The sequence below is a fragment of the Drosophila mojavensis genome, unplaced genomic scaffold (genome assembly GCF_018153725.1).
Source record: "Drosophila mojavensis isolate 15081-1352.22 unplaced genomic scaffold, ASM1815372v1 contig_82, whole genome shotgun sequence".
Lineage (NCBI taxonomy): Eukaryota > Metazoa > Arthropoda > Insecta > Diptera > Drosophilidae > Drosophila > Drosophila mojavensis.
The window spans coordinates 383,415-407,388 of record NW_025318908.1 but is presented as its reverse complement, the minus strand read 5'-3'; the positions used below and the strand labels follow the sequence as shown (position 1 = coordinate 407,388).

At 37.0% G+C, this 23,974-nt stretch overlaps 2 protein-coding genes across 3 annotated transcripts; both read left to right on the top strand.

Moving 5' to 3' along the window:
• Nucleotides 1-5,068: 5,068 nt before the first annotated feature.
• On the top strand, nt 5,069-6,440 carry LOC6581117 (trypsin beta). 2 transcript variants are annotated; one of them, XM_015164611.3, is made up of 2 exons: nt 5,069-5,909; nt 5,990-6,145. In XM_015164611.3, exons 1-2 carry the CDS (start codon nt 5,348-5,350, stop codon nt 6,061-6,063), a joined length of 636 nt encoding a protein of 211 aa, XP_015020097.2. In that variant the 5' UTR covers nt 5,069-5,347; the 3' UTR covers nt 6,064-6,145. The 2 variants fall into 2 exon arrangements, with proteins under 2 accessions (XP_015020097.2, XP_032586362.1); XM_032730471.2 differs by having other exon boundaries at nt 5,072-6,440.
• An 87-nt stretch (nt 6,441-6,527) lies between these two features.
• LOC116804168 lies at nt 6,528-8,304 on the top strand. Its single transcript, XM_044011385.1, has 2 exons — nt 6,528-6,902; nt 6,990-8,304. The coding sequence occupies exon 2, from the start codon at nt 7,237-7,239 to the stop codon at nt 8,302-8,304; it is 1,068 nt and encodes a 355-aa protein (XP_043867320.1). The 5' UTR covers nt 6,528-6,902; nt 6,990-7,236.
• The last annotated feature ends 15,670 nt before the right edge of the window (nt 8,305-23,974 follow it).

The following is a 23,974-nucleotide window of genomic DNA, read 5'->3' as shown; positions in this document are numbered from 1 at the left end:
GGGGCGTAGTATCCAAAATCTGTAAACTACAAAATCTTTGTATCCATTAACTTTATATACAACGCAAATTTGAAGACTCCAGGTCTAAAAGTGTTCAAATTAGGCTAAAAAAAACAAAATCAATTTTTCGATTATTCTCGATAAAAAAGTTATCGGATGATTTATCGAAAAAATAAAGCAAACTCGTACTGCGTATGGTACACACGCATATGCATGCCAACGGAATATCGCGAGTCAATTATCTGACGAAGAGCGAGAAATCGCCCGAGAAGAGCGCCGCGTTAGTACCCAGCAAAGAAGGGCCTTAATTCGTGCTTCTCACAGAGAGGCAGCCCGTGAAACGGCAATAAGAAATGGTTCAAGGATTGATTTGAATCGAGCAGCGTTTCGATATGATTGCACCATTGACTACAGCTTGAATCGTTTAGTTTGCATTGGTCCAATAGACGTTGTTTGCCAGCATTGTGGCGCATTGAAGTTTGCTGGTGAAAAGCCCGGTTTGTGCTGCCTTAGTGGTAAGTGAAATTGCTATTAGTGGTCCCGCCACCAGAGCCATTGCGTTCCCTACTTTTCTAGCGAGCACTCAAAAATACAATGCCTGTTTCCAAATGACTTCATTTGGGGCGAAAATTATTGAAGAACACGGATATAATCCAACAATCGATGAAGTGGCAATCCTAATTGTTGCTGAAAACTTGGAAGCACGTGATATTGTGCTTACACGACGCAATACTGGGCAACTACAAAGAATACATATATGAAACGCACCGTTCATATGACGCGTTACAATACCCGCTGATGTTTTGGCAAGGAGACGGTGGATATCACTTTTATATCAAAATGATTAATCCATTGAATGGTAAGATCAATATCATTGTTTTCATTTTAACTTGATATACTTTGTATTCTGTTTGCTTTTGGTACATAAAAAAAGTTGTCACTCTTAATTTAGTAGAGAGTAGCTTATTAGGGGTTCTAAAATACAATTTTTACTGTATTTGTTTTAGGTGGGGAAACTACCAAGAAGGTTAGTTCGATGAATTATTACGCATATTGTTTGATGATTCGTGAAAGTTCTAACAATTATCTATATTAATATTTTTTGTATTATTGTATTACGTTCATAGAAGCCTAAATTAGTAAAACACGACATTACTTACTGATTTTAATACAAAAATTTGACAGCTCCGAAATTAAAGAACTTTTAGGGAAAATAACGTATTTCCCCAAATTTTTCAGTATTTTTAAAATACATACTGCTATTCGGGGCGGAGACAAATCCAACAAACCATGAAAATTGGTGCAGCAGATCTCGAATTATAAGTTTTGTAACAAACTCGACTTTGTTTTATATATATAGAGACTGTTAGGCGGTACGAAGTTCGCCGGGACAACTAGTATGGATATAAATATATAATAAAAATTAAAATTGTATAAATTATATATGTATGTAATTTGTATGCAATGATGCAATGATCATAGCAATAGCTATCGATGATTTTCCAATTTTAATGGGATCATGCCCTGTTTTTTGTTGCGCACTAGACTTGAAAATTGCACTATATACTCTGGTTGACAGCGTTTGGGCTGTGAATGAGTCTTCTGCAATCGGTATCGCCCGATTGCAAGTCGGGTCAAGTCAAGTCCCTAGCTCTTATATCTTCTGAGATCGGCGCGTTCAAACATACGGACATACGGACATACGGACATACGGACAGACGGACGGACGGACAGACGGACAGGGCTAAATCGAGTCAGCTCGTCGCCCAAGAATATATATACTTTATGGGGTCTGCCACGCCTCCTTCTGCCTGTTACATACATTTAACAAAACCATCAGGGTATAACAATTAAGAAGACTCTAGTCGAGACTGCTCGACTAGGAGATAACTTAAACCCTCTAATCTGATATTCTAATCACTCTGCACTTCTTTTCGGCACACATACATACACACGCATTAGAACGGGCTCTGCTAACTGCGCAGTAAGCAGCGACTGCGCTTGGGCTGCGCTGCAGTGTGGTCAACATTATATTTAATGAATAAATTAATTTCTAGACGTACAATATTAATGAAACTTTCAGAACATAATTATAATGTTCAACTGTATGTACATTCCAAAGCACAACTCTCTAGTTCTTTACAAAGGTGATGGTGAGGGGGTGGATATAGGGGTGGCGGGTAAATTACAGCAAAAATCGAAATTATATAAAATACATATAAGTCTTCATTTAAAATTTGGAAGCTCTAGCTCTAAAGGTGTAGCATGTATAATTAAATAACTAGCTTTCGATAAGGTATTTGATCGATAGTAAAATATCGGGAATGGTTATCGATATATAGAGAACAAGTAAGAAAGATCTAGTCGAGACTGCTCGACTACGAGATCCCCTGAACCCTTGGAGCAATAGCTATTTCAATAATTTTTCGCGTCTTTCAGCCAACACAAGAAACACGCACACACACACACACTTTCAGATTATAATTATAACATGAATATACATGTATTTGCCAAAGCACAAGTCTCTAGTATTTGAAATACGTTTTTTACAAAAGTGAGGGTGAGGGGGTGGACATAGAGGTGGGGGGTAAATTTTAACAAAAATCGAAATTGCATAAATTGCATATAAGCATACATTAAAAATTTGGAGACTCTAGCAATAAAGGTGTAGAAGATATATTTTATAACTGGTTTTCCATAAGGTTTTTTATCGATAAAAAAAGATCGGGAAGATCTCCAAATTTTTAATTTACGCTTACATGCAATTTATACAATTTCGGTTTTTGTTAAAATTTACCCCCCACCCCTATATTAACCCCCTCACCGTCACTTTTGAAAAAGGCGTATTTCAATTACTAGAGACTTGTGCTTTAGCAATTACATGCATATCTATGTTATAATCATAATCTAAAAGTTTCATGAAGATCGTATGTCCACAAAAAATGTTATTAAACAATTAAGTTCTCATAGTAAGCGCACACTGCGCCCATGCGTCTTTATGCTTGTGTGTGTATAAATGTTTGTGTATGTGTGTATAAATGTTTGTGTATGTGTGTATAAATGTTTGTGTGTGTGTGTGTGTGTGTGCGTGTTTCTTGTGTAAGCTGAAAGATGCGAAAAATTATTGAAATAGCTATTACTCCAAGGGTTCAGGGGATCTCGTAGTCGGGCTGTCTCGACTAGAGCTTTCTTACTTGTTTTATCTTAAGACTTTATAGAATCATAGCATTAGCTGACGTGCAAAATTTCAGCGCTCTATCTGTAAAACTCTTGGAGATACAGTTTTATCCGATTTGCCACGCCTTCAATGGGCGGAGATATATCCGCCATAGCTCGTGATCTAGGGTGGTCGACGAGGACCTACATACCAAATTTCAGCTATCTAGCTCTTCAAATAACATGATTTCTGGTATATCGGAAAATGCATTTAACACTTTATAAATCGGATATATACACGAGTATGTGTTCCAAATTTCAAGTCTCTAGCTTCAATAGCGACGAAATAGATTGCGTTCATACGGACAGACGGACGGACGGACAGCAAGACGGACATTGCACAAAACCAATATACTAATTCACTTTCGTGAATGGGTATAATAATTCACTTTCGTGAATGAGTATAAGAAGCCGACTACTCTTTCGCAGTCTTCACCTTAGTGACAGCACTAGCTATTGAGCTAAATTAAAGGTTGTCACCTATTGCCAAATCATGATAACCATTTAATGGTTGTTTCTCGTACTATCCACTGACATACGCTTTTTATACCCTGAGCCCATTTTCAATGGGAAATCAGGGTATAATGGTTTGGTTGAGATGTATGTAACAGGCAGAAGGAGCCGTGGCAGACCCCACAAAGTATATATATTCTTGATCAGGGTGACGAGCTGAGTCGACTTGGCCCTATCCGTCTGTCTGTCCGTATGTATGAACGCGTCGATTTCAGAAGATATAAGAGCTTGAGACTTCAAATTTTTTTTTTTAAATGTCCGTATTTACAGCGCGGATATCAAGTTTATCATTAAAAATCGATAACAGCCCGATCTTTTTTATCGATAAAAAACCTTATCGAAAACCAGTTATAAAATTATATCTTCTACACCTTTATTGCTAGAGTCTCCAAATCTTTTATGTATGCTAATATGCAATTTATGCAATTTCGGTTTTTGTTAAAATTTACACCCACCTCTATATCAACCCCCTCACCCTCACTTTTTAAAAGGCGTATTTCAAATACTAGAAACTTGTGCTTTGGCAAATACATGCATATTCATGTTATAATCATCTGAAGGTTTCATGAAGATCGTATGTCCGCAAAAAAAGTAATTAAACAAGTTCTCATAGTAAGCGCACACTGCAGCCCATGCGTGGTGTGTATGTGTGTGTGTGTATGTATGCATGCGTGTGTGCGTGTTTCTTGTGTAAGATGAAAGACGCGAAAAATTATTGAAATAGCTATTGCTCCAAGGGTTCAGGGGATCTCGTAGTCGAGCAGTCTCGACTAGAGCTTTCTTACTTGTTTTCCATTGAAAATGGGTTCTGGGTATAAAAATGACGGCTCACAACAACTGAAAGAAAAGTGACGCCGCATAGCTTAGAGAGCAAGAAACGAGCGCAAAGCTCGACGCATTAAAGAGAGCATAATAGCAGTGCAAATGCAAATTGAGCTTTGCAGAGCCGAGAAACAACATGGATCTTGACGTCACTCATAGACGTCACGACGCGTCGTTGGCCCGACCTACGATGGAATCGAACCTGCACGGTGCACCGCGATGTGATGTCCTGCTGCTCGCAGCTTTCTGATCTTATGCAACACTTTCATTCTATGTTGAAATTGAATTATGTGCAAGTATTGATTCTAGTGTAAGCAGAAAAATGCGTACAATTATTGAAATATCAGCTGCTCGAAGGGTTCAGGGGATCTGGTAGTCAAGCCGTCTCGACTAGACCTTTTATACTTGTTTTTAATCAAAAAAGTCTCGAGCTTGACCAAATTTTTATAAAACTGAATGATGCAGCACAGTTAGAGATTTTTCTGTCAAATTTCCACTATATTTTCAGTGGATATTTTAGTTCATTACCAGTATAGAGATATGTATGTCTGTCAAGTTTTGCCAGATTAATTTTTAGCAGTTTTCATTTTAATCAAAAAGTAGAGGCTCAGCACATATTTAATCTTATCACAATGGATGCACCCTGACCTAGGAAACTATCGCAACTGTCCACTGTGAATATTCATTCTACAATATTTCGTGCTCTCAATACATTGTACAGCTTTATCTTATTGTGCGTGGAATCTTAATTCAAACTGTAGAATTTCAATCAGATATGCTGATAATGTAAAGTACCATGCCTAATGTACAACAAGAGATTCTTGAAGTCAATATATACTATTTTGAAGATTCAATCCAAGAAGTCCATAAAAAGTGTCTAGGAAAGACACACTACAATTCTGATAACAATATGATTGTCAACTGGACCTTAATTATCAGCCTACAACTCCTTAGTGCAATTAAGATGGCTGCGTCCCGCTCTCCTCGTTTTCGCATTGTGGGAGGAAAGATCATTTCTATAGAAAAAGCACCCTGGCAGGTTTCATTACAAGTGGATGAGAGTCATATTTGTGGCGGTTCTATTTTGAGCCCTTCTGTAATTGTAACTGCGGCACATTGCACGAAAATGTTTAGTGCCGAAGACTTTCAAATTCGGGCAGGATCCAATTATTGGAACAGTGGAGGACAGGTCGTTCAAGTAAAAAAAGTGACGGAGCATCCGATGTTCAATGCCGCTACTTATGAAAACGACGTCGCCATTTTGCATTTGAGAGCGAAACTTAAACTTGATCACTTCAAGAATTCGATTCATCTGGCAAGTAATGAACCACAGGAAGGAGATTCTGTGTCTGTTTCAGGTTGGGGCGCTACGCACGAAAACAGTACAAATCGTTCACCTGTTTTGCTACATACGAATCTGATAATAATTAGTCGCCAGTCTTGCAGCGCATCCGGATATGCTCAGAAAATGAGAGGAATTACAAGCGGCATGATCTGTACTTTGGGCAATAATAAAGATGCTTGTCAAGGAGATTCTGGCGGCCCATTGGTGGAAGATGGAAAACTAGTTGGTATTGTCTCATGGGGCATCGGATGCGCTAGAAAGGACTATCCAGGAGTTTATACTAATGTGGCGCACTACCGAAATTGGATATTATCAAATAAGAACAATTAATATAGCTCTAGTCTGGGGTGCCCGACTAGAATATCAGCTAACCGAATGAGCTGGTGCTTTAAGTATATGCATTTATGTGATTAGGAATGCAAAAAAGAAAAAAAAAAGACTTAAATATGTTTTCGACAAAAATTCCCGTGGCATTCGAAATCGCACAATAGTCGAATAGCCTAGTCAAAAATAAAAGAGATAACCAAGAAATTCTAAAATCTAACGTGCACTTGCTCTGTCAATCCTTGTATTCATCATATTCAACAACACAGTAAATCTGAAATCCTTAAGTCTAGCAAAATTCAAATTACGCTTACAAAATGAAATCAATTTATCGATTATTCTCGATAATCGGGTGAGTTATTGGATAAATATGATAGGCTCGTACTGCGAATGCACTATAGGAAAAAAACCCGAAATTTTGGCATAAATACAATTTTTTTTTTTATCAATTTTTAACCTTTTTTTTTATTTTCCAATAATAAATATCTTAACTAATATAAAATGAATTTTTTAAAAATTTTATGGACTGCCCCTACTATATAACGCGGGGCTGCAAGTCAGCTGACCCAGAGTTGCTTTGTATGCAAAAAAAGGGCGGGAAAAATTGTGCAACTTTGAAGTTTAGTACTGCGGTAAATAAAAATAAAATTTATAACTTTAAAAATGGAAAACATTACTGATGGTATGTACTATAAATTGTCAATTCAAATTTTTGAGTTCATTTGTTTACTTGTCTAATTGTTCAATGTTTTGTTGTTGTGTATTTTAGCTAAAAAATAACAAAATAGTTCGTGTTTCGTGGAACATAACTTACAAATAGAGGAGACTAGTGATGAAGTTTAATTGCAAACGTGTTGTCTGAAACTTCTATTATTAGAGACTTTTAACCGTTTTTGCTCCTTTTTGCTCCATTTCGAAAAAATAACGTTTTTATAGCTAAGTATGAGTTTACGCGCTCAGAGCTTCTAGACGTATGGGCAAGCAACAATCGCCAAGCAGACGCGGTGAAATTGTTTATGATTGAAAAAATTAATAATAATGTGGATGAAAATGTAGAAAACAGTATTTCTACCCAAGTAGCCCAGTTTATTGCTTTTGTTAAAAGATATTTGCCCAGATGGAACCGTAATCTGCATAGATTCAAAGCAACACATTCACGGTGGGTCGAGGGCAAAATATTTATCAACTTAAAAGAAGTTAAGTCCTCGCAAGATAAAGCTGGCCGTAAAGAACTTACTTATGAAGAAGCAGGCAGTCGGCTGAAGAGAAAATTAGCTTCTGATCTTGCAAGTCAAGAAGAACACACAACCCAACTGTTTATACATGCTGCATCGGTTTCAGCAAAAAAATGCAAAGAAAATGATATGGCATTCGTTCTACGAAAAACAATGCACAGTGAGAATGCGAGTGAGATAAGAAAGAAAATAGAAGGAAATTTACCAACTTCTATAGAACCATCTGAAGCATTGGCTTTTCTTATTGAAAACGGGTTAACAAAAGAGCAGTATGGTAACATTAAGTTGATCTGTAAACAACACGGATGTGATATTTTCCCATCTTATTTGGAAGTAGTGAAAGCTAAGTTGAAATGCAGGCCAAATGGAATATCAATTTGTGAAAAAAAAGCGGAAGTGCCTTTGCAGAGCTTACTAAATCATACAGCAGATCGGATTCTAAAGCTGCAAGAGGATGTTTTAGAAGTAGTTCCAAATGCAACGCACTATAAATTAATAGTGAGCTACGGTTTCGATGGATCAACTGGGCAAAGCAGTTATAAGCAATATTTTCAGAGTGATGAGTACAATACAATGGATCATTCCCTTTTTGTTTCCACAATAATTCCCCTAAGATTGACGGATGAACATAACCGAATAATTTGGCTCAATAGAACACCGCAGTCAATTAGATTTTGTCGACCTTTGAAAATCGAATTTGTTAAGGAAACCACAGCCGTTATATTGAATGAAAAAAAATATTGGGAGGAGCAAATAAGAGGTCTTAGTGAGCATAAATATATATATAATAACAACGCAATATATATCCAGTATGATATGCATCTGCCCTTATTGACGGAAAGGTTTTGAATATTGTAACGGGTACAACGGTGTAAACCAAAACAATTGTTAGAGATTGCTGATTTTAACTCAGCGTGTTTTAAAGTGAATGAAAAAATCTTAAGTATGGATTAAGCCCACTTCATGCTTGGAAAAGATTTTTAGAGTTTGTGTTAAGAATATCTTATAAAAATGATTTAAAGAAATGGCGCATAAAGGAAGCAGATAAAAATCAAGTCGCAGCACGGAAGCAACAAATACAAGAAAAGTTATGGCTGGAAATGGGTCTTATAGTTGATAAACCCAAACAGAACGGTAGTGGAAGCAGTAATGATGGAAACACCGCCCGAAGAGCGTTTTCAGATCCTAGAAAGTTTTCTGACATACTAAATCTCAATTATGAAGTTATCAGGAACTTTCATATAATATTAATTGCTATCTCATCCGAACATTATATAAATAGCGATAAATTTAGAGCTTTCTGCGTCCGTACATTTGAAATATATATGAATAACTATTCGTGGTATCCCATGTCCCCAACTGTGCACAAAGTTTTGATCCATGGATACCAAATAATGGATAGCTGCATAGTTCCTGTTGGTGTTCTCGGAGAAAACGCATCAGAAGCTCGAAACAAAATTTATAAAAATGACAGAAGGTCGCATGCCAGAAAGAGCAGTAGGCTAAACAACATCACTGATGTTTTTCACAGGGCATTAGATTCATCTGATCCGCTTTTGTCAAGTCTCTGTCTTAAAAAAAGACAGAAGCTTCACAAAAAATTAAAATTTCCAAGCGAAGTGATTGATCTGTTTGCTCTGATTGAGCCTCCGCAAATCGCGCATCAATTTACAAATGAAACTGAAAGTTTAGAAGCTGAAGATGAGGATGAGGATGATGCAAACAATTTCGACCCGAATATCGAATTGGATGAAGAAAATTATGATTATTGATGTTAATTTTTGGAGATGTGGTAATTATTGTAAAATAAAAATACAACATTTTTTTTCATATTTTTCTTAATTTTACAGGGTATCAACGGAATGAAAATACACATTTTAATTTTTTTATTATATAATAAGCTGTACACATTTATTTTTATATGAAAATATGTAATGTAAGATATATATAATATATTTAAAAAATTTATGTCTGAAGTACACATGATTTCATTAATGGGTAACAAGAAGGCGGGGAGAAGGCGTGGTCAAATCGAAAAAAAAAAAATTCGAAATTCTAACTTAGTCTATCTTAGGTGTATGTAAAATTTCAACCTCCTAGCTCTATTTTTAGAATTGATGCCAAAATTTCGGGCTTTTTTCCTATAGTGGAATGGTATATTGCGACAGAGTGATATGGCAGGATCGACACAGTTCGCCGCCCTGATCAAGAATCTATATATTTACTTTATGGGGTCTGCCAGACTTCCGCTACATACATTTTCGCAAGAATATTATAAATTCATTTTCCATTTCCAATGGGTTCACGGTATGCAAATCAGTACAAAAAATTCCATACATCAGAAAACAATATAATATCATTCGAATACCTTACACGTTTGTGTGTGGGGTATGCACCAAAAAGGCAGCAAACAAACAAGTTTGACATTGAGTTTCACTCTGCACTTTAGACCCTCCGTCCCCAGTACTCCTGTTCCAATAATAAATATTTGCTTTTGTCAAAATATTGTGAGTGTCGGGTGCAGATGAGGCTTTTCTTTCACATTTATTTTCTCAGTTTAATTTGTGAAAACGGCAAACCCTGTAAATTATATTCTTGATATCTTAAACCAAGAGGTAAACTGAAATATAAAATTACACCTCAGTCAACTTTAAAGCTAGTCTCAAAATTATAGTTTCGTCCTTTTCTACCAAGTATCCAAAAAACGCATTTAATAGTATTCCAAATAAGCCCAAGAAAAAAAATCAATTTATCGAATAATGTCGATAAAAAGGAAATTCGATGACAAAGGAATTCGATGAGTTATCGAAATAATATTATAAACTTGTTCTGGGTATTGAATATACGTCAAATTTCAAGTCTCTGACTCTTATATCTTCTAACATCTCGGCGCTCATATGGATGGTCGGACGGACGGACATGGCGGACATATCGTTGCGTTCCCGAGAAATGATCGTATGTTGATTTTTTTCGAAATTGAGATTTTAATGCAGAACGGTTAGAAAACGTCTGTCTCACATGTTTACAAAAAATATAAAAATATTTTTATACTTATTCACGAAAGTGAATTATTTATACGCATTCACGAAAGTAAATTAGTATATTGGTTTTGTACAATGTCCCTCTATCGTCGGCGCTATTTAAGCTAGAGACTTAAAATTTGGAACACATACTCGTGTATATCTTCGATTTATAAAGTGTTAACATTTTCCCGATCCGCGCTCCGCCCGCAAATCGGAAAATGCATTTCCCGATATACCAGAAATCATGTTAGTTGAAGAGCTAGAAAGCTGAAATTTGGTATCTACGTCCGCGTCGACCACCCAAGATCATGAGCTCTGGCGGTATTATCTGCGCCGATTGGAGGCGTAACAAATCGGATAAAACTGTATCTTTTAAAGTTGTAAATCTAGAATGCTAAAGTTTTGCACGTAAGCTGATGTTTCGATTCTATAAAGATGGGTAAAAAATTTATATATCTACACCTACTAGGGGCGTGGCAAATTGGACCTGAAAATATTGTGCAAACAAACAAATCTCCTACAGTTTAAGAGTTAGAAGCTTCAAGTTTGGATAGTTGAGTTACTAATGGCCTCCTCTATCGATGCCCCAAAAATAATTTATACGGCTCTTTAAGGGCGAAAATACCCTGTAATTTTCAAATTTTTTGAGCGAAAGAATTCAAATTTTGCATTTAGGTTAGCGGTTGCTCGTTCGAAGAACTGGCCATCAGGAGTCTACGGGCACTAGGGGCGTGGCAATCGGCATTTATATGCGTCAGCCATCTATTAATGTATTTGTACATATAAATAAGCTTAATAGATATTCATTATACGGAAAGAAACATTTTTATGAAATTTAAAAAATATAAAAAAGCTAAAATAACAAAAAACGAGCTTTCCGCGGGATTTGAACTCGCACCCAAGCCAAATAGCATGTTCATGTCAAAATAACTAAAATAAAGATCTCCGGCGCTTCTGCCTACAGCACCACCGCGTCGTTTCGAACAACAAAAATCACATTATTGTTATGACGCCACATAGCAAAGAAAAGCCAGTGTAGCGGCTGGAAAAACAATGCAAAGACAAATCAATCGCAACTGAGATTCTTATAATATGCTAGAGTACGCATTTATGTGTACATACATACACACATACAAACGAGCGCGTGTATAAGGCTGGAATGCTTAATGATATGCGTGCAGACTTATATATACATATTTACTTATAAAATTGTTCCACTAAGAAAAAGAAAAGTATTTATAGCCGTTATATGTAATTTGAAGATGATTCAATGATGATAGCAATATCTATCGATGATTTTCCAATTCTAATGGGATCATGCCCTGTTTTTTGTTACGCACTAGACTCGAAAATGGCACTACTCTGGTGGACAGTTTAGGCTGTGAATGAGTATTCTGCAATCGGTATCGCTCGACTACCACGTTCTTACTTGTTTTTCTAAGTAAAGTTAACTATATTTAACGGGAATTTCTTTTTCTTTTTATTTGTGCCGTTATTTCTTGGGTATTAATATACTTTGATTAAGCAGATAAGAAGCGAAAGCTGGAATTAGTGTTAAGTTGAGTTTTAGGGCATCAACTTTCAGATTATGAATATAACATTAATATGCATGTATTTGCCAAAGCAAAAGTCTCTACTATTTTAAATACACCTTTTACAAATGTGAGGGTGAAGTGGTGAATTAGGAGTGGGGGTAAATTTTGACGAAAATCGAAATTCCCTAAAGTACATATAAATCTACATTAAGAATTTGGTGACTCTAGCTTGAAAGATGTATGCGATATAAATATATTACTGTTTTTAATCGATAACAAAATAACGGGACCAGTTATCGATATTTAAAGCAAAACTAGATAGTCGCCCGGATCAAGAATATATATACTTTATGGGGCTACATACATTTAACAAAACCATTATGCCCTGATTTCCCATTTTCAATGGGTTCAGGGTATAAATATACAAGGTATAAATTCAGGGTATAAGTATACAAAATCAAGTCTGAGCCTCTATTGCGATAGTACCGCTGACCAAAATAAAAACATGGCTGTGTTGCTGTTTTAGCACATTAAATTAAATTATTCAAACAAAAATTATTTAAAAATCAAACTTGAATCAAAATATTAATAGTTTATATAGGAGTAAGTTATGTGTTTCAGAAAAGAAGATTAAGATTTAAGAAATCTATTTAATGGAAATAGTATACCGCCTAAATATCATAGTGAATATCTAAATCTTCAAAATTGTATAACAATCCCAGATTGCTTAGACGAAACCGATGAAGAAGATGAAAACTGAAGAGGTGTCTCAAACTGAAAAAGAAAAATTTATATGAATTCTTGGCTTATATTTAATAAAAACAAAAAGACTTTTAAAACATTCTTTTTACAAATAAACAAGCTTTTTTTTCATATCGTATGTTGAATTTCCATTGCCTTGCACCAAAAACATGACGCGCGAAACAATCGTATGTTTAATTACCTTGCTGTTGCAAACAAAATTGGCGGTAATGCAACAAAATTGTATATGCTTTTGCTATTACAACTATAGAATAAAAACTTATAAAACAAGTAAGAAGGCTCTAGTCGAGACTGCTCGAGATACCCTGAACCCTCCAAGCCGATATTCTACTCATTCTACACTTCTTTTACGCACACATGCATACACACGCATCCACATGCACATATAATCACGCGCTCAGCTGACTGCGCAGTTAGCAGTGACTCCGCTTGGGCTGTGCTGAAGTGTGAGCAATAATATGATAATTTATTAGTTGAATAATTTCTTTTGTAGACATACAATCTTAATTAAACTTTCAGAGCGTGATCATATGGTTAAAATGTGTGTACATTCCAAAGCACAAGTCTCTAGTACTTGAAATGCGTTTTTACAAATTGAGGGCGAATGGGGGCGTGGTATCCAAAATCTGTAAATTACAAAATCTTTGTATCCATTAATACAATAAATCTGAAGTCTCCAGGTTTAAAATTGTTCAAATTAGGTTGAAAAAACAAAATACATTTTTCAATTATTCTCGATAAAGAAGTTATCGGATGGATGAGTTATCGAAAAAACTATTATAAACTCGTACTGCGTATGGTACACACGAGCATGCATGGCAAATTTCAGCTCTCTAGCTCTTATAACTACTGAGATCGACGCACTCGGACGACGGGCGGACGGACGGACAGACGGACGGACGGACAGGGCTATATCGATTCAGCTCGTCGTGCTGATCAAGAATATATATACTTTATGGAGTCTGCGATGACTGCCCGTTACATACTTTTTCACAAAACTATTATACCCTGATTTCCCATTTTCAATGGGTTCAAAAATGCCACTATATTTTGAGAAAATTACATTTTTCGACATACGATCATACGACGATATCGTCGCATTCTCGCGAAATAATCGTATGTTGATTTTTTGCTAAATTGAGATTTTAATATTGATAGAAAACGACTGTCTCGCATATCAATGGATTTCTTAGTTCATTACCATTATAGAGTTCTTTTTATCATTTTTTTTCTAGATTAAATAATGATCAAAACGCAAATGCTCACCACATAATGGTGCTCTCAACATAATGGATACAACCTGACGTAAGCGAAACTATCTAAACTGGCGGAATCTCGCACTGTGAATTGCCATTATATTTCTCTGAAAATTGTACAACTCTATCTGATTATCTTAATCTTAATCTTAATTTAAGCTGTGACATTTGAATCTAAGGTACCATACTTAATGGACCACAGCTAGAGATGCTTGAAGCCAATTGATACTATTTTGAAGATACATTCATGGAGTCTATAAAAAGTTTCTCGGAAAGTCAAACCACAAGCATTTTATTTACGAAGACAATTAACAGATCTGATATATTTATATATTCAAATCCGATTTTCCACATGCCTCAATCCGCCTCATTTTAATATCCACCATATAAATTTAACCATGCTTGATCAGAGTGAATATTCATCAAAGGCAAAGAAATTTATTTGATTTATATTAACAGTGACTAGGACTCTTAAACTCTATGATCAAAAGTCGAAAAAGCATTTGGTACATCTTCGAGGGGAAAGTAGACCCGAACATGAGGGGAAAGACAATTCCTAGTCCAAACAAAACAAGCCAACTCATGTTTGTTATTTATGTGGGACTGCATGCGTGTGAGTGTGCCTGTGTGTGCGCGTGTGTGCGTTCGTGTGCATTCGCAATTTTAAACAGCGCCAACCACTTGACCATACGATTTGACAGTACCCCCACCCTCCCTCAGCTTCCCTTCCAGACCGGCGCCATCGCGTATTTATTGCGCACGGCGCATGGAGAACTTGTCTAACATTTTATGCTTCTCGCGCCCCCCACTAAGCGACCGTTGACTAGGGGGGGCTATTTGTGCCCCTGGTGTGTATTTGTGTGTGTGCTGCTCTGTTTAGTTTCGGCCCACGTGCTTGGCATAATAAGAGCTGCCAGCCACCGTTTGCCGACCGCGTCTACCGACCTCTTGGTTGCTGCAGGTTAAAAGCGCATTACGGCTCCAACTTCATAAATTGCGGACGCAAAGCCAAGCAGCAGGCAAAAGCCGCAGAGGCAGCAGCAGCAATGTTTACATGCCAAGCAGCTGGTTAAGCATACCGAGACCGAAGCCGATCCCCACTCGACATTGCTTACAAGCCTGAAATTTAAATCCGATTCCCAAACACAGACTCTAATCACAACTGTCTTCAAAAAACTGTGGCATCGCGCTTAATGCAAACGTTAATTTTCAAAAAGCAAAGGAACTCGCTCCACATGTCAAAGGACTACATAAATGCCAGACCATATTGCTATAGAGAGCCGAAAACGCACAAAGCTCTTTAGAATGTAATATTTGATTTGAAATGCCCTGTCAAAGCGATTTGACCTGATTTCACTTGCTTAGCAGACTGAGTAACTAACTGATTCTTTCTTAATTAATCCACAGGCGGTGCGTTATAGGTAAAACTTCCATTGGATATACCATATGAAACGCAGCAAAACGGAATTAAACAATAAGGAAGCATTTTATATGAATTTTCACTTAACATAAATTGCCATAACTCATACGCAATAGATGCACTATTTTCATTCTATTTAGATCCTTATAGAAAGAGCTTCCGGCTGCAATGAAATGCAGTAAATTAATTTAAATTATAAGAAATATAACATTACAAAAGATCTATTCAATGAAGTCACAAATAACTGAGGCAAGGAAAGCAGATCGGAACTGACGATCAACTGAGTGCCAAATCTCGTACTTCATATTAATTTCCTTCATCTTATACCTTGAGAATTTTCTTGTTGAATAATTTCTTTTGTAGTTGGACTATCTTCATGAAACTTTCAGAACGTGATCATATGGTTAAAGTGTGTGTTCATTCCAAAGCACAAGTCTCTAGTACTTAAAATAAATTTTACAAATAGGGTGCAAAGGGGACGTGATCTGTAAATCTGTAAATTACAAAATGATTGTATTCATCATATACATATGTATATAAGTTAAGCGCTCCCACACTAGAGTACTAGTGATTGGGGACGCTGTGTTGGGCTCTTGTGAATATATAACAGCTTTGTGTTCAATGAAATAATATATTTTATACAATTTGGAACAATAAGTCTAAACTCTCTCTAGTCCGAATATAAACTGAACTAAATCTGTTCAACTGGTTAGGTTCTCCTCTTGAATGTCTGGCTGGACTCTCCAGCCTCCTTAGATTGTCGAAAGTCTTAACTTATATACACAGTAAATCTGAAGTCTCTAGGTCCAAAAGTGTTCAAATTAGGCTGAAAAAACAGGTTGAGATACCCTATGATAAATTTATTAATTGGATTTTCATTCAAGCACCTTGTGGTAAATTACATTCTTCGTCTTTTGGTCAGATAACTGACTCGCGATATTCCGTTGCCTAATTGCATTACGGGTCCGATGGAAAAAATTAGATCTTCTAGGACGTGGCATTTTTATTAATAGTAATACTGAATATGCACTCGCACAAAAACACATAAAACAATCGAGGCAACCTATGAAAAGACATTTACACTTTTGTTAAACTGTAGAATAAATCTTTAACATAATAAACTGTCACTGTTATCAAGCCTACTGGGTAAATTCTCAATGAAAATTTGACAGCTCCGAAATTAAAGAACCTTTAGGGAAAATAACGCGTTTTTCAAGTATTCGTCAATTTTTTAGTATTTTTTAAGATATACTCTCCTAATCGGGGTGGAGACAAATCCAACAAATCAAAAACCATAAAAATTGGTCCAGCAGATCTCAAGTTATAAGTGTTGTAACCAGTGCTGCCAACTTTTCCTGGCAAGAAAATGCTAAAGTAGAAACTGCTAGATCAAATTCAAGGATAGCTCGAAATATAGCCATTTCAGTTTTTATACCCTGAACCCATTGAAAATGGGAAATCAGGGTATAATGGTTTTGTGAAAAGTATGTAACAGGCAGAAGGAATCATCGCAGACCCCATAAAGTATATATATTCTTGATCAGGACGACGAGCTGAGTCGATATAGCCCTGTCCGTCTGTCCGTCCGTCCGTATGAGCAAAAGGATCTCAGAAGTTATAAGAGCTAGAGAGCTGAAATTTGGCATGCATACTCGTGTATATCATAGGCAGTACGAGTTTACTTTATTTTTTCGATAACTCATCCGATAACTTTTTTATCGAGAATAATCGAAAAATCGACATTGTTTTTTCAGCTTAATTTGAACACTTTTCAACCAGGAGACTTCAAATTTGCGTTGTATATAGAGTTAATAGACACAAAGATTTTGTAATTTACAGATTTTGGATACCACGCCCCCTTCGCCCCCAATTTGTAAAAAACGCATTTCAAGTACTAGAGACTTGTGCTTTGGAATGTACACACATTTTAACTATATGAACACATTCTGAAAGTTTCATAAAGATACTCTTACTACAAGAGAAATTATTCAACTAATAAATTCTCATAATATTGCCCACATTGCAGCGCAGCCCAAGCGTAGCCGCTGCTTACTGCGCAGTTAGCAGAGCGCGTGCTTATAAGTGCATGTGTATGTATGTGTGCATAGAAGAAGTGCAGAATGATTAGAATATCAGCTTGGAGGGTTCAGGGTATCTCCCAGTCGAGCAGTCTCGACTGGAGCCTTCTTACTTGTTATATCCTGAACCCATTGAAAATGGGAAATCAGGGTATAAAAGTATATATAATCTTGATCAAGGCGACGAGCTGAGTCGATTTAGCCCGGTCCGTCTGTCTGTCCGTATGTATGAACGCGTCGATCTCAGAAGATATAAAAGCTTGAGACTTCATTTTTTTTAATGTCCGTAAAAAAAGTCCATCCACATGAGAAGATATTAAACAATTAAGCTCCAATAGTAGGCCCACACTGCAGCCAATGCATCCGCTTGTGCGTATATGTGTGTGTGCATGTGTTGTTTCCTGCGTAAGCTGAAAGACGCGAAGATCATGTAGTCGAGCAGTCTCGACTAGAGGTTTCATACTTGTACGAATTGTATGTGCCAATAATATTCAAGTACTTTGGAGGCACTTTAAATAATGCTGATTTGATTTTAAAAAATGTAAAATGTCCCGCCACCAGCTAGATTATTTTTCCTGCAATTGGTAGTTGAAAAATGCCGGATCTGGCCGGTAAACGGCTTTGTTATATATATATAGATATATGTATATATACATATATGCAGTAAAACTGGTATCCACGAGTATGCATGGAAAATTTCAGCTTCTTCAGAGATCTCGACGTTCATACGGACAGACGGACGGACGGACAGACGATAAGGCTATATCGACTCAGCTCGTCGCCCTGATTAAGAATATATATACTTTATGGAGTCTGCCTGCTACATACTTTTCACAAAACCATTATACCCTGTTTTCCCATTTTCAATGGGTTCAGGGTATAAAAAAATTTCCAAATGAATTGGTTTTTGATTTTAGCTAATGAACACTTGCTGAAGGCTTACTCTTTAGCTATAAAATGACGTTCTAAGGAATGGATTTTTACAATTTATTGTTGACTTCAGCAGCTTAACAATGGTTGCTTGTATCCAATCTTAAGCGCAGCCCTTGCAATCTGAAAGCACTTGACAACTTTCAACTGGGACGAAATTGTTGTCTTTGTGTGCTTTGGCTAAAAAGCAGTTGCAGTCAATTGAAGTCAGTCTGTCTGTTAGTCTGCCGAGTCAATCGACATGAGCGAACTCATCCGGCACATGTCTGGCAGTCTGACGGCAATCGGAGAAGAATCGCCAAACGCACACGCATAATTGACAACATATCCGCGGCTGCCTTTGTTGTTGCTTGGCCATTGAAATCATTTTAGCTGAAACTGAAATTGAGAATCGCACTGGCTGCCAGTCGCAACGCCAATTGCAGTGCCATTGATAGAGCCAGCAATACAGAAGCAGACAGACGAGCACTGAAAACCAAAACGGATGCGAATGCGAATGCGAATGTGAATGGGATGCGGGCGTAGACATGACAGCGCGTGGGTGTCATTATGACTCGCGGTGCTCGGATTGCCGCCGCCAGCTGCATTTCAGCCATACTCGCATCCATTCATTCAGCCATCCATCCAGCAGTCCGTATGCCTGCCTCATCAATGTTTAGAACAATGCCATCAATTTTCGTATTGAATTTTAATCAAGTTGACGTTAGGGGAATATGATAATTAAAACTGCGTGCACAGCTCCAGCTTCTGCTGAATACAACAAAATCACGTTAAGCAACAACGCCGCTGGAATTGGACTACCCTGTAAAAAGTCGTAATGCTTATGGTCGCAAAATAATGTTAAGTTTACGTTTTTGAGCACTCAACTCCATGTAAATTAGATTGCTGTTTCGAAAAATAGTGGACTCATGTGTGAATATGTTTTAATAAATAGAAAATGTTAAGTATTGGATTCAACTTACTCCCCAAAATATTTTCTTGACTTCTGTGTGAATGAAAGAAATTAAATTTTGTAATCTATAAAAAAGGAAATATGCCCTGATTTGTGCTTTTCAATCATTATAGCCAAAGCTTTGCATAATGAGCTAAGATTATAGTTAGATTCCTTTTCAAATGGATGGTTGAATAAAATACCCAAAACTAAAACAAACAAGTAAAAAAGCTCTAGTCGAAACTGCCTGAACCCTTCGAGCAACAGCTATTTCAATCATTTTTCGCGTCTTTCTGCTTACACAAGAAACGCAAACACATACACACACAAGCCCCTACGCATAAACACGCATGGGCTGCAGTGTGCGCTTACTATGAGAACTTAAGTGTTTAATAACATTTCTTGTGGATATATTATCTTCGTTAAACTTTCAGATCGTGATTATAACAATGAAATTGCATTTGTTACAGCACAAGTCTCTAGTATTTGAAATACGCTTTTTACAAATTTAGGGAGGATCGGGAGGATATAAGGCGGGGAAAATATAAAAAAAATCGAAATTCTATAAAGTACATATGAATCTACATTTAAAATTGGTAGACCCTAACTCTAAAGATGCTGGAGATATAATTTTAAAACTGATTTTCGAAAAGGTTTTTTATCGATAAGGAAATAACGATAACGTTATCGATTTTTGGTAAAAAACTCGATATCCGCGCTACATACACGGACATTTAAAAAAATTGAAGTCTTTAGCTCTTATATCTTCTGAGATTGACGCGTTCATACATACGAACAGACGGACGGACAGACAGACGGACAGGGCTAAATCGACTCAACTCGTCAAGATCAAGAATTTATATACTTTGTGAGATCTGCCACGCCTCCTTCTGCCTGTTACATACATTTAAACAAAACCATTATATCCTGATTTCCTATTTTCAATGGGTTCAGGGTATATAAATACTCTTCCACGTCTCAGTACAGGGTATTTTCAAACCATCAACATAAACACTTATGCGTGTAACTTGTTTGAAGGTGCATGCAAAAGTTTAACGGTTCAATGCAGTCCCAAAACAAACAAAAAAACAAATTCCATTAAAGCTGTTTCTAATGGCAGCTAAAAGTGAAAATGCTGTAAACTGGGAAACTCTTTTGATAGATGCGTACAATTCGAGAGCTCGACCCGCATAATTCGAGCTGCAGGTGGAAGGCGATTCGCTAATTTGAAATAGCCACAATGGTATCGCCGCCGTCTGGCCACTGATTGCAATTATTTTCAATTTGGAATGCTGGCAGCAGAGGCAATTCGAGTAACTAGATGCCACGGTATACAGATGTTGGAAGCGCAGCCATTAATAGAGAGAGAGAAAGAGATAGAATTCAACAGGATTCATTACGCCTACTTAATGTGAATTGCAGAATAATCATAATTCAATTAAGATGCAGGCAACTTTTCGGTCGGATACAAATGAATAACTTTAAATAATAATAAAAATAGGAATAAAATATTATTGATTGACAACAAAATTAGCTTATGGGTTAACCTACAAATTTTTTTAGCCCCTTTTATCTGTATTTATTTATGTTGCTTTTAATAGCAATGTAAATAAAATCGTAATCAAATATATTATTGCATATATAAATATATGTATATACAATATATATACTTTCGGAATAAATCTCAATTTAGCTAAGTTCTTTTCAGCTACAGCTTTATCTGGCCCCAGCTCGTGTTTTGAGCACGGCGCAGATGCTGCCCTGGCTATAGAGTTAACACAACCGCGATTCAGTTAACTGATGCTGCAACTGGTATTACCAGGTACTACCAGCTAAATATAGATAAAAATGGCAGCCTCAACCTCAAAGAACCCCAAACCAAACCGAAAAACCAAAAATGCGTTCTTTCATGCGCACTACAAACGCCTGAATTCGGGGAAGTAACTACTGTGTAGGGTTAGAGCGGTAGGCGGCAATTGCACCGTTAATTTGGTGTTGTACACACATGCTCCTTCTCTCCCTCTCTGTCTCGCTCGCACACAAACAGTTTTGGTCGGTGGCAGCGTCGCCAAATGAATTCAATTAATTAAATTAGTTCAACTCGCAGCTGCAGCCGCTTTTCCCTTGCAACGGGGGCACCCAGATCGGATAAGGGAAATGGACGGATCTAGGTATGGGGAGAGCGGGAGTGCCGGGAGCTTGGGACAGTTGTCGACGCGGCCATTACGCAGCTGAATAAAAACGCGCTGCGGTCAATGCTTTGCGGTGCAGTCGGCGGCGCTGTCGACTCAATTATCGCTTTTATGAATGGACAGCAAATTTTGCAAAGCGCCAGCGACGCGTCGTCTGCCTTGACGGAACTTTTTGATTATCCTACTGTATTATCGGCATAATGATTTTAATGACCTGCTTGTAACAGGTAGAGTAACTGAAAATTTAGTGAATCGCTCTGCTTTTACAGGTTGTTAACATCTATGTTATGTCACTATGAATACTGTTGTAATAGAGAGACAATAGAACTGTAAATCAGTTACATTTCAATTTAAATATAATTCTATAATTCCCACTCATTTGTGGGAGTAGCTAAAATAATTTGGGAACACTTTTTATGTTTGTTATAATATATTTAATATTATTATTACTAATATATTTTATAAAGTTTCCATCCAGAATCCAATAATACTTAATCAACAATTCAGATGTTAATATTATAAAGTGTTTCATTGCAGCATTCCAATTAGACATGCCAAACATGAATTTTAAATGAGTGTAAGGGCATTCCCAAAGAGTGGCTGCATTCGACGTAATTCTGTTCGGGTTTCTGACTGCGTTTGGCATTTGCGCAATTTGTGCTTCGATTTTTCGCTTCGTATAATTACGTTAAGCGAATAATTAAGTTGTCCGACTGCAGGTAATAAATTATGAGCAGGAAAACCCTTTGCCAATATTTCTGTAGCCGTTTTCGTATTTTATTTTTAATTTTACAATCTTTTTTGCCGGGAGCAGCTCATTTGATGAAATTGGATTTGATGTGCGAGCGAAATGAAATTAGCAACATTTTTAATAAGTTTAATTCAATTTTCAGCAGAACAGAAAAACTCGCTCCCACCTCTTTTAAAATGCCAACATATGCTGTAGCCCTTCCTCGTCATATGTAAAATGTCAGCAAAGGAACAGCAACAACACAACAATATGTGGACAAAAAATGGGGCTTTGCAGTTGGCGTTCATCCTGCCATGAATTTCGGGGCGTCAAACTGTCAAGCACGCTCCCAGTCCAGCGCTTGACAGATGAACTAACGGCCTGGCCACACTGTCTGTGTCAAAGTGTGCGTGTGCATGTGTGCGGAAGGCATGGTTGTTAACTTGCCGCCCACTCCATTTGTGACTATTGCTATTCATAAAAATTGCTCAATTCCGCACGCGTTTGCTATTTTTGTTGCAAGGTTTTGTTTCCCTTTATCATCGCTCCACTGCGACATCGTGAATGACACCAAACATATGTGGGCGCCATGGGCACCACTCAGCATTCACAATTCAGTGAGTTAAGAGTAACCCTCCTCCCCTCCATAGCATTCACAATTCAGTGAGTTAAGAGTAACCAACCTCCCCCAGCCCACCTCCACCGGCTGAGATTTTCATGCAAACAAGTGATATTTTTGTTGACAACTATAAACCCCAACATAGCCAGCAAACAAATAGGCCGAAGCCCTGAAACCTGAAATTCATGACGAAGAGCGGGTTACCCATTAAAATCAAACTCAAATCAGCTGTCTTAAAAGCATGTATTATGAATCACCAAGCAAATTCCTATATAATATATTACAATAATAATATTTAAATTGTTTCATGAACAATTTTTTAAAATATTTAAACGTTTTTGTAGAACTTTAAAAACAACTTAGGAAGAATTACGTATTTCAAGAATTCGAAAAGATTAAATATGAGTGAGTAAAAATATTTCATACATATATGCTGTAAGCATGAGGAATTTTGCAATATTGCCAATACTACGATCAATTTGGAATATTTGTATATTATTTATATATTCTTATATCGTCTTGTCTGTTTGCATTTCTACTCAAATTATTTATAAAGAGTTTCGATTTCTCTATGAATAGACACAATTTGTCTTGCCTTAGACACAATTTATATATTCCCTGCCTAGTTGCCTAGTTTACAAGGTAGAAGCATTTACGCTCAACATGCGCTGAAAAAACGCAACGCAGCGCGATCCGATGCGCAGGCAACAAAAACAAATGTGACTTGTGAACGGGTTAAGTGCCAACGAAAGCCCCTTTCCTCTCCCTCTCCCACTGCCCACTCCCCACTCCCCACTCGCTCAGCCTACCGCCCTATGTCACTAACGGACAGCCTAAAGCCCCATCTACGTCCCCACCCCTACTCTTGCTCTCTCTCGCCTCTCTGCAAATGGAATGCGGGCTTAAAAGGCAGCCAGTTGGTTTTTCAAATTATACCTCAAAATTATGCAATTCCATGTGTATAACTTTGCCTAACAAAAAATTTGTTTTGCAATGCTTGCAAAACTTCACGGCAAAAATAATATTAAAATCAGTTTCGAGCG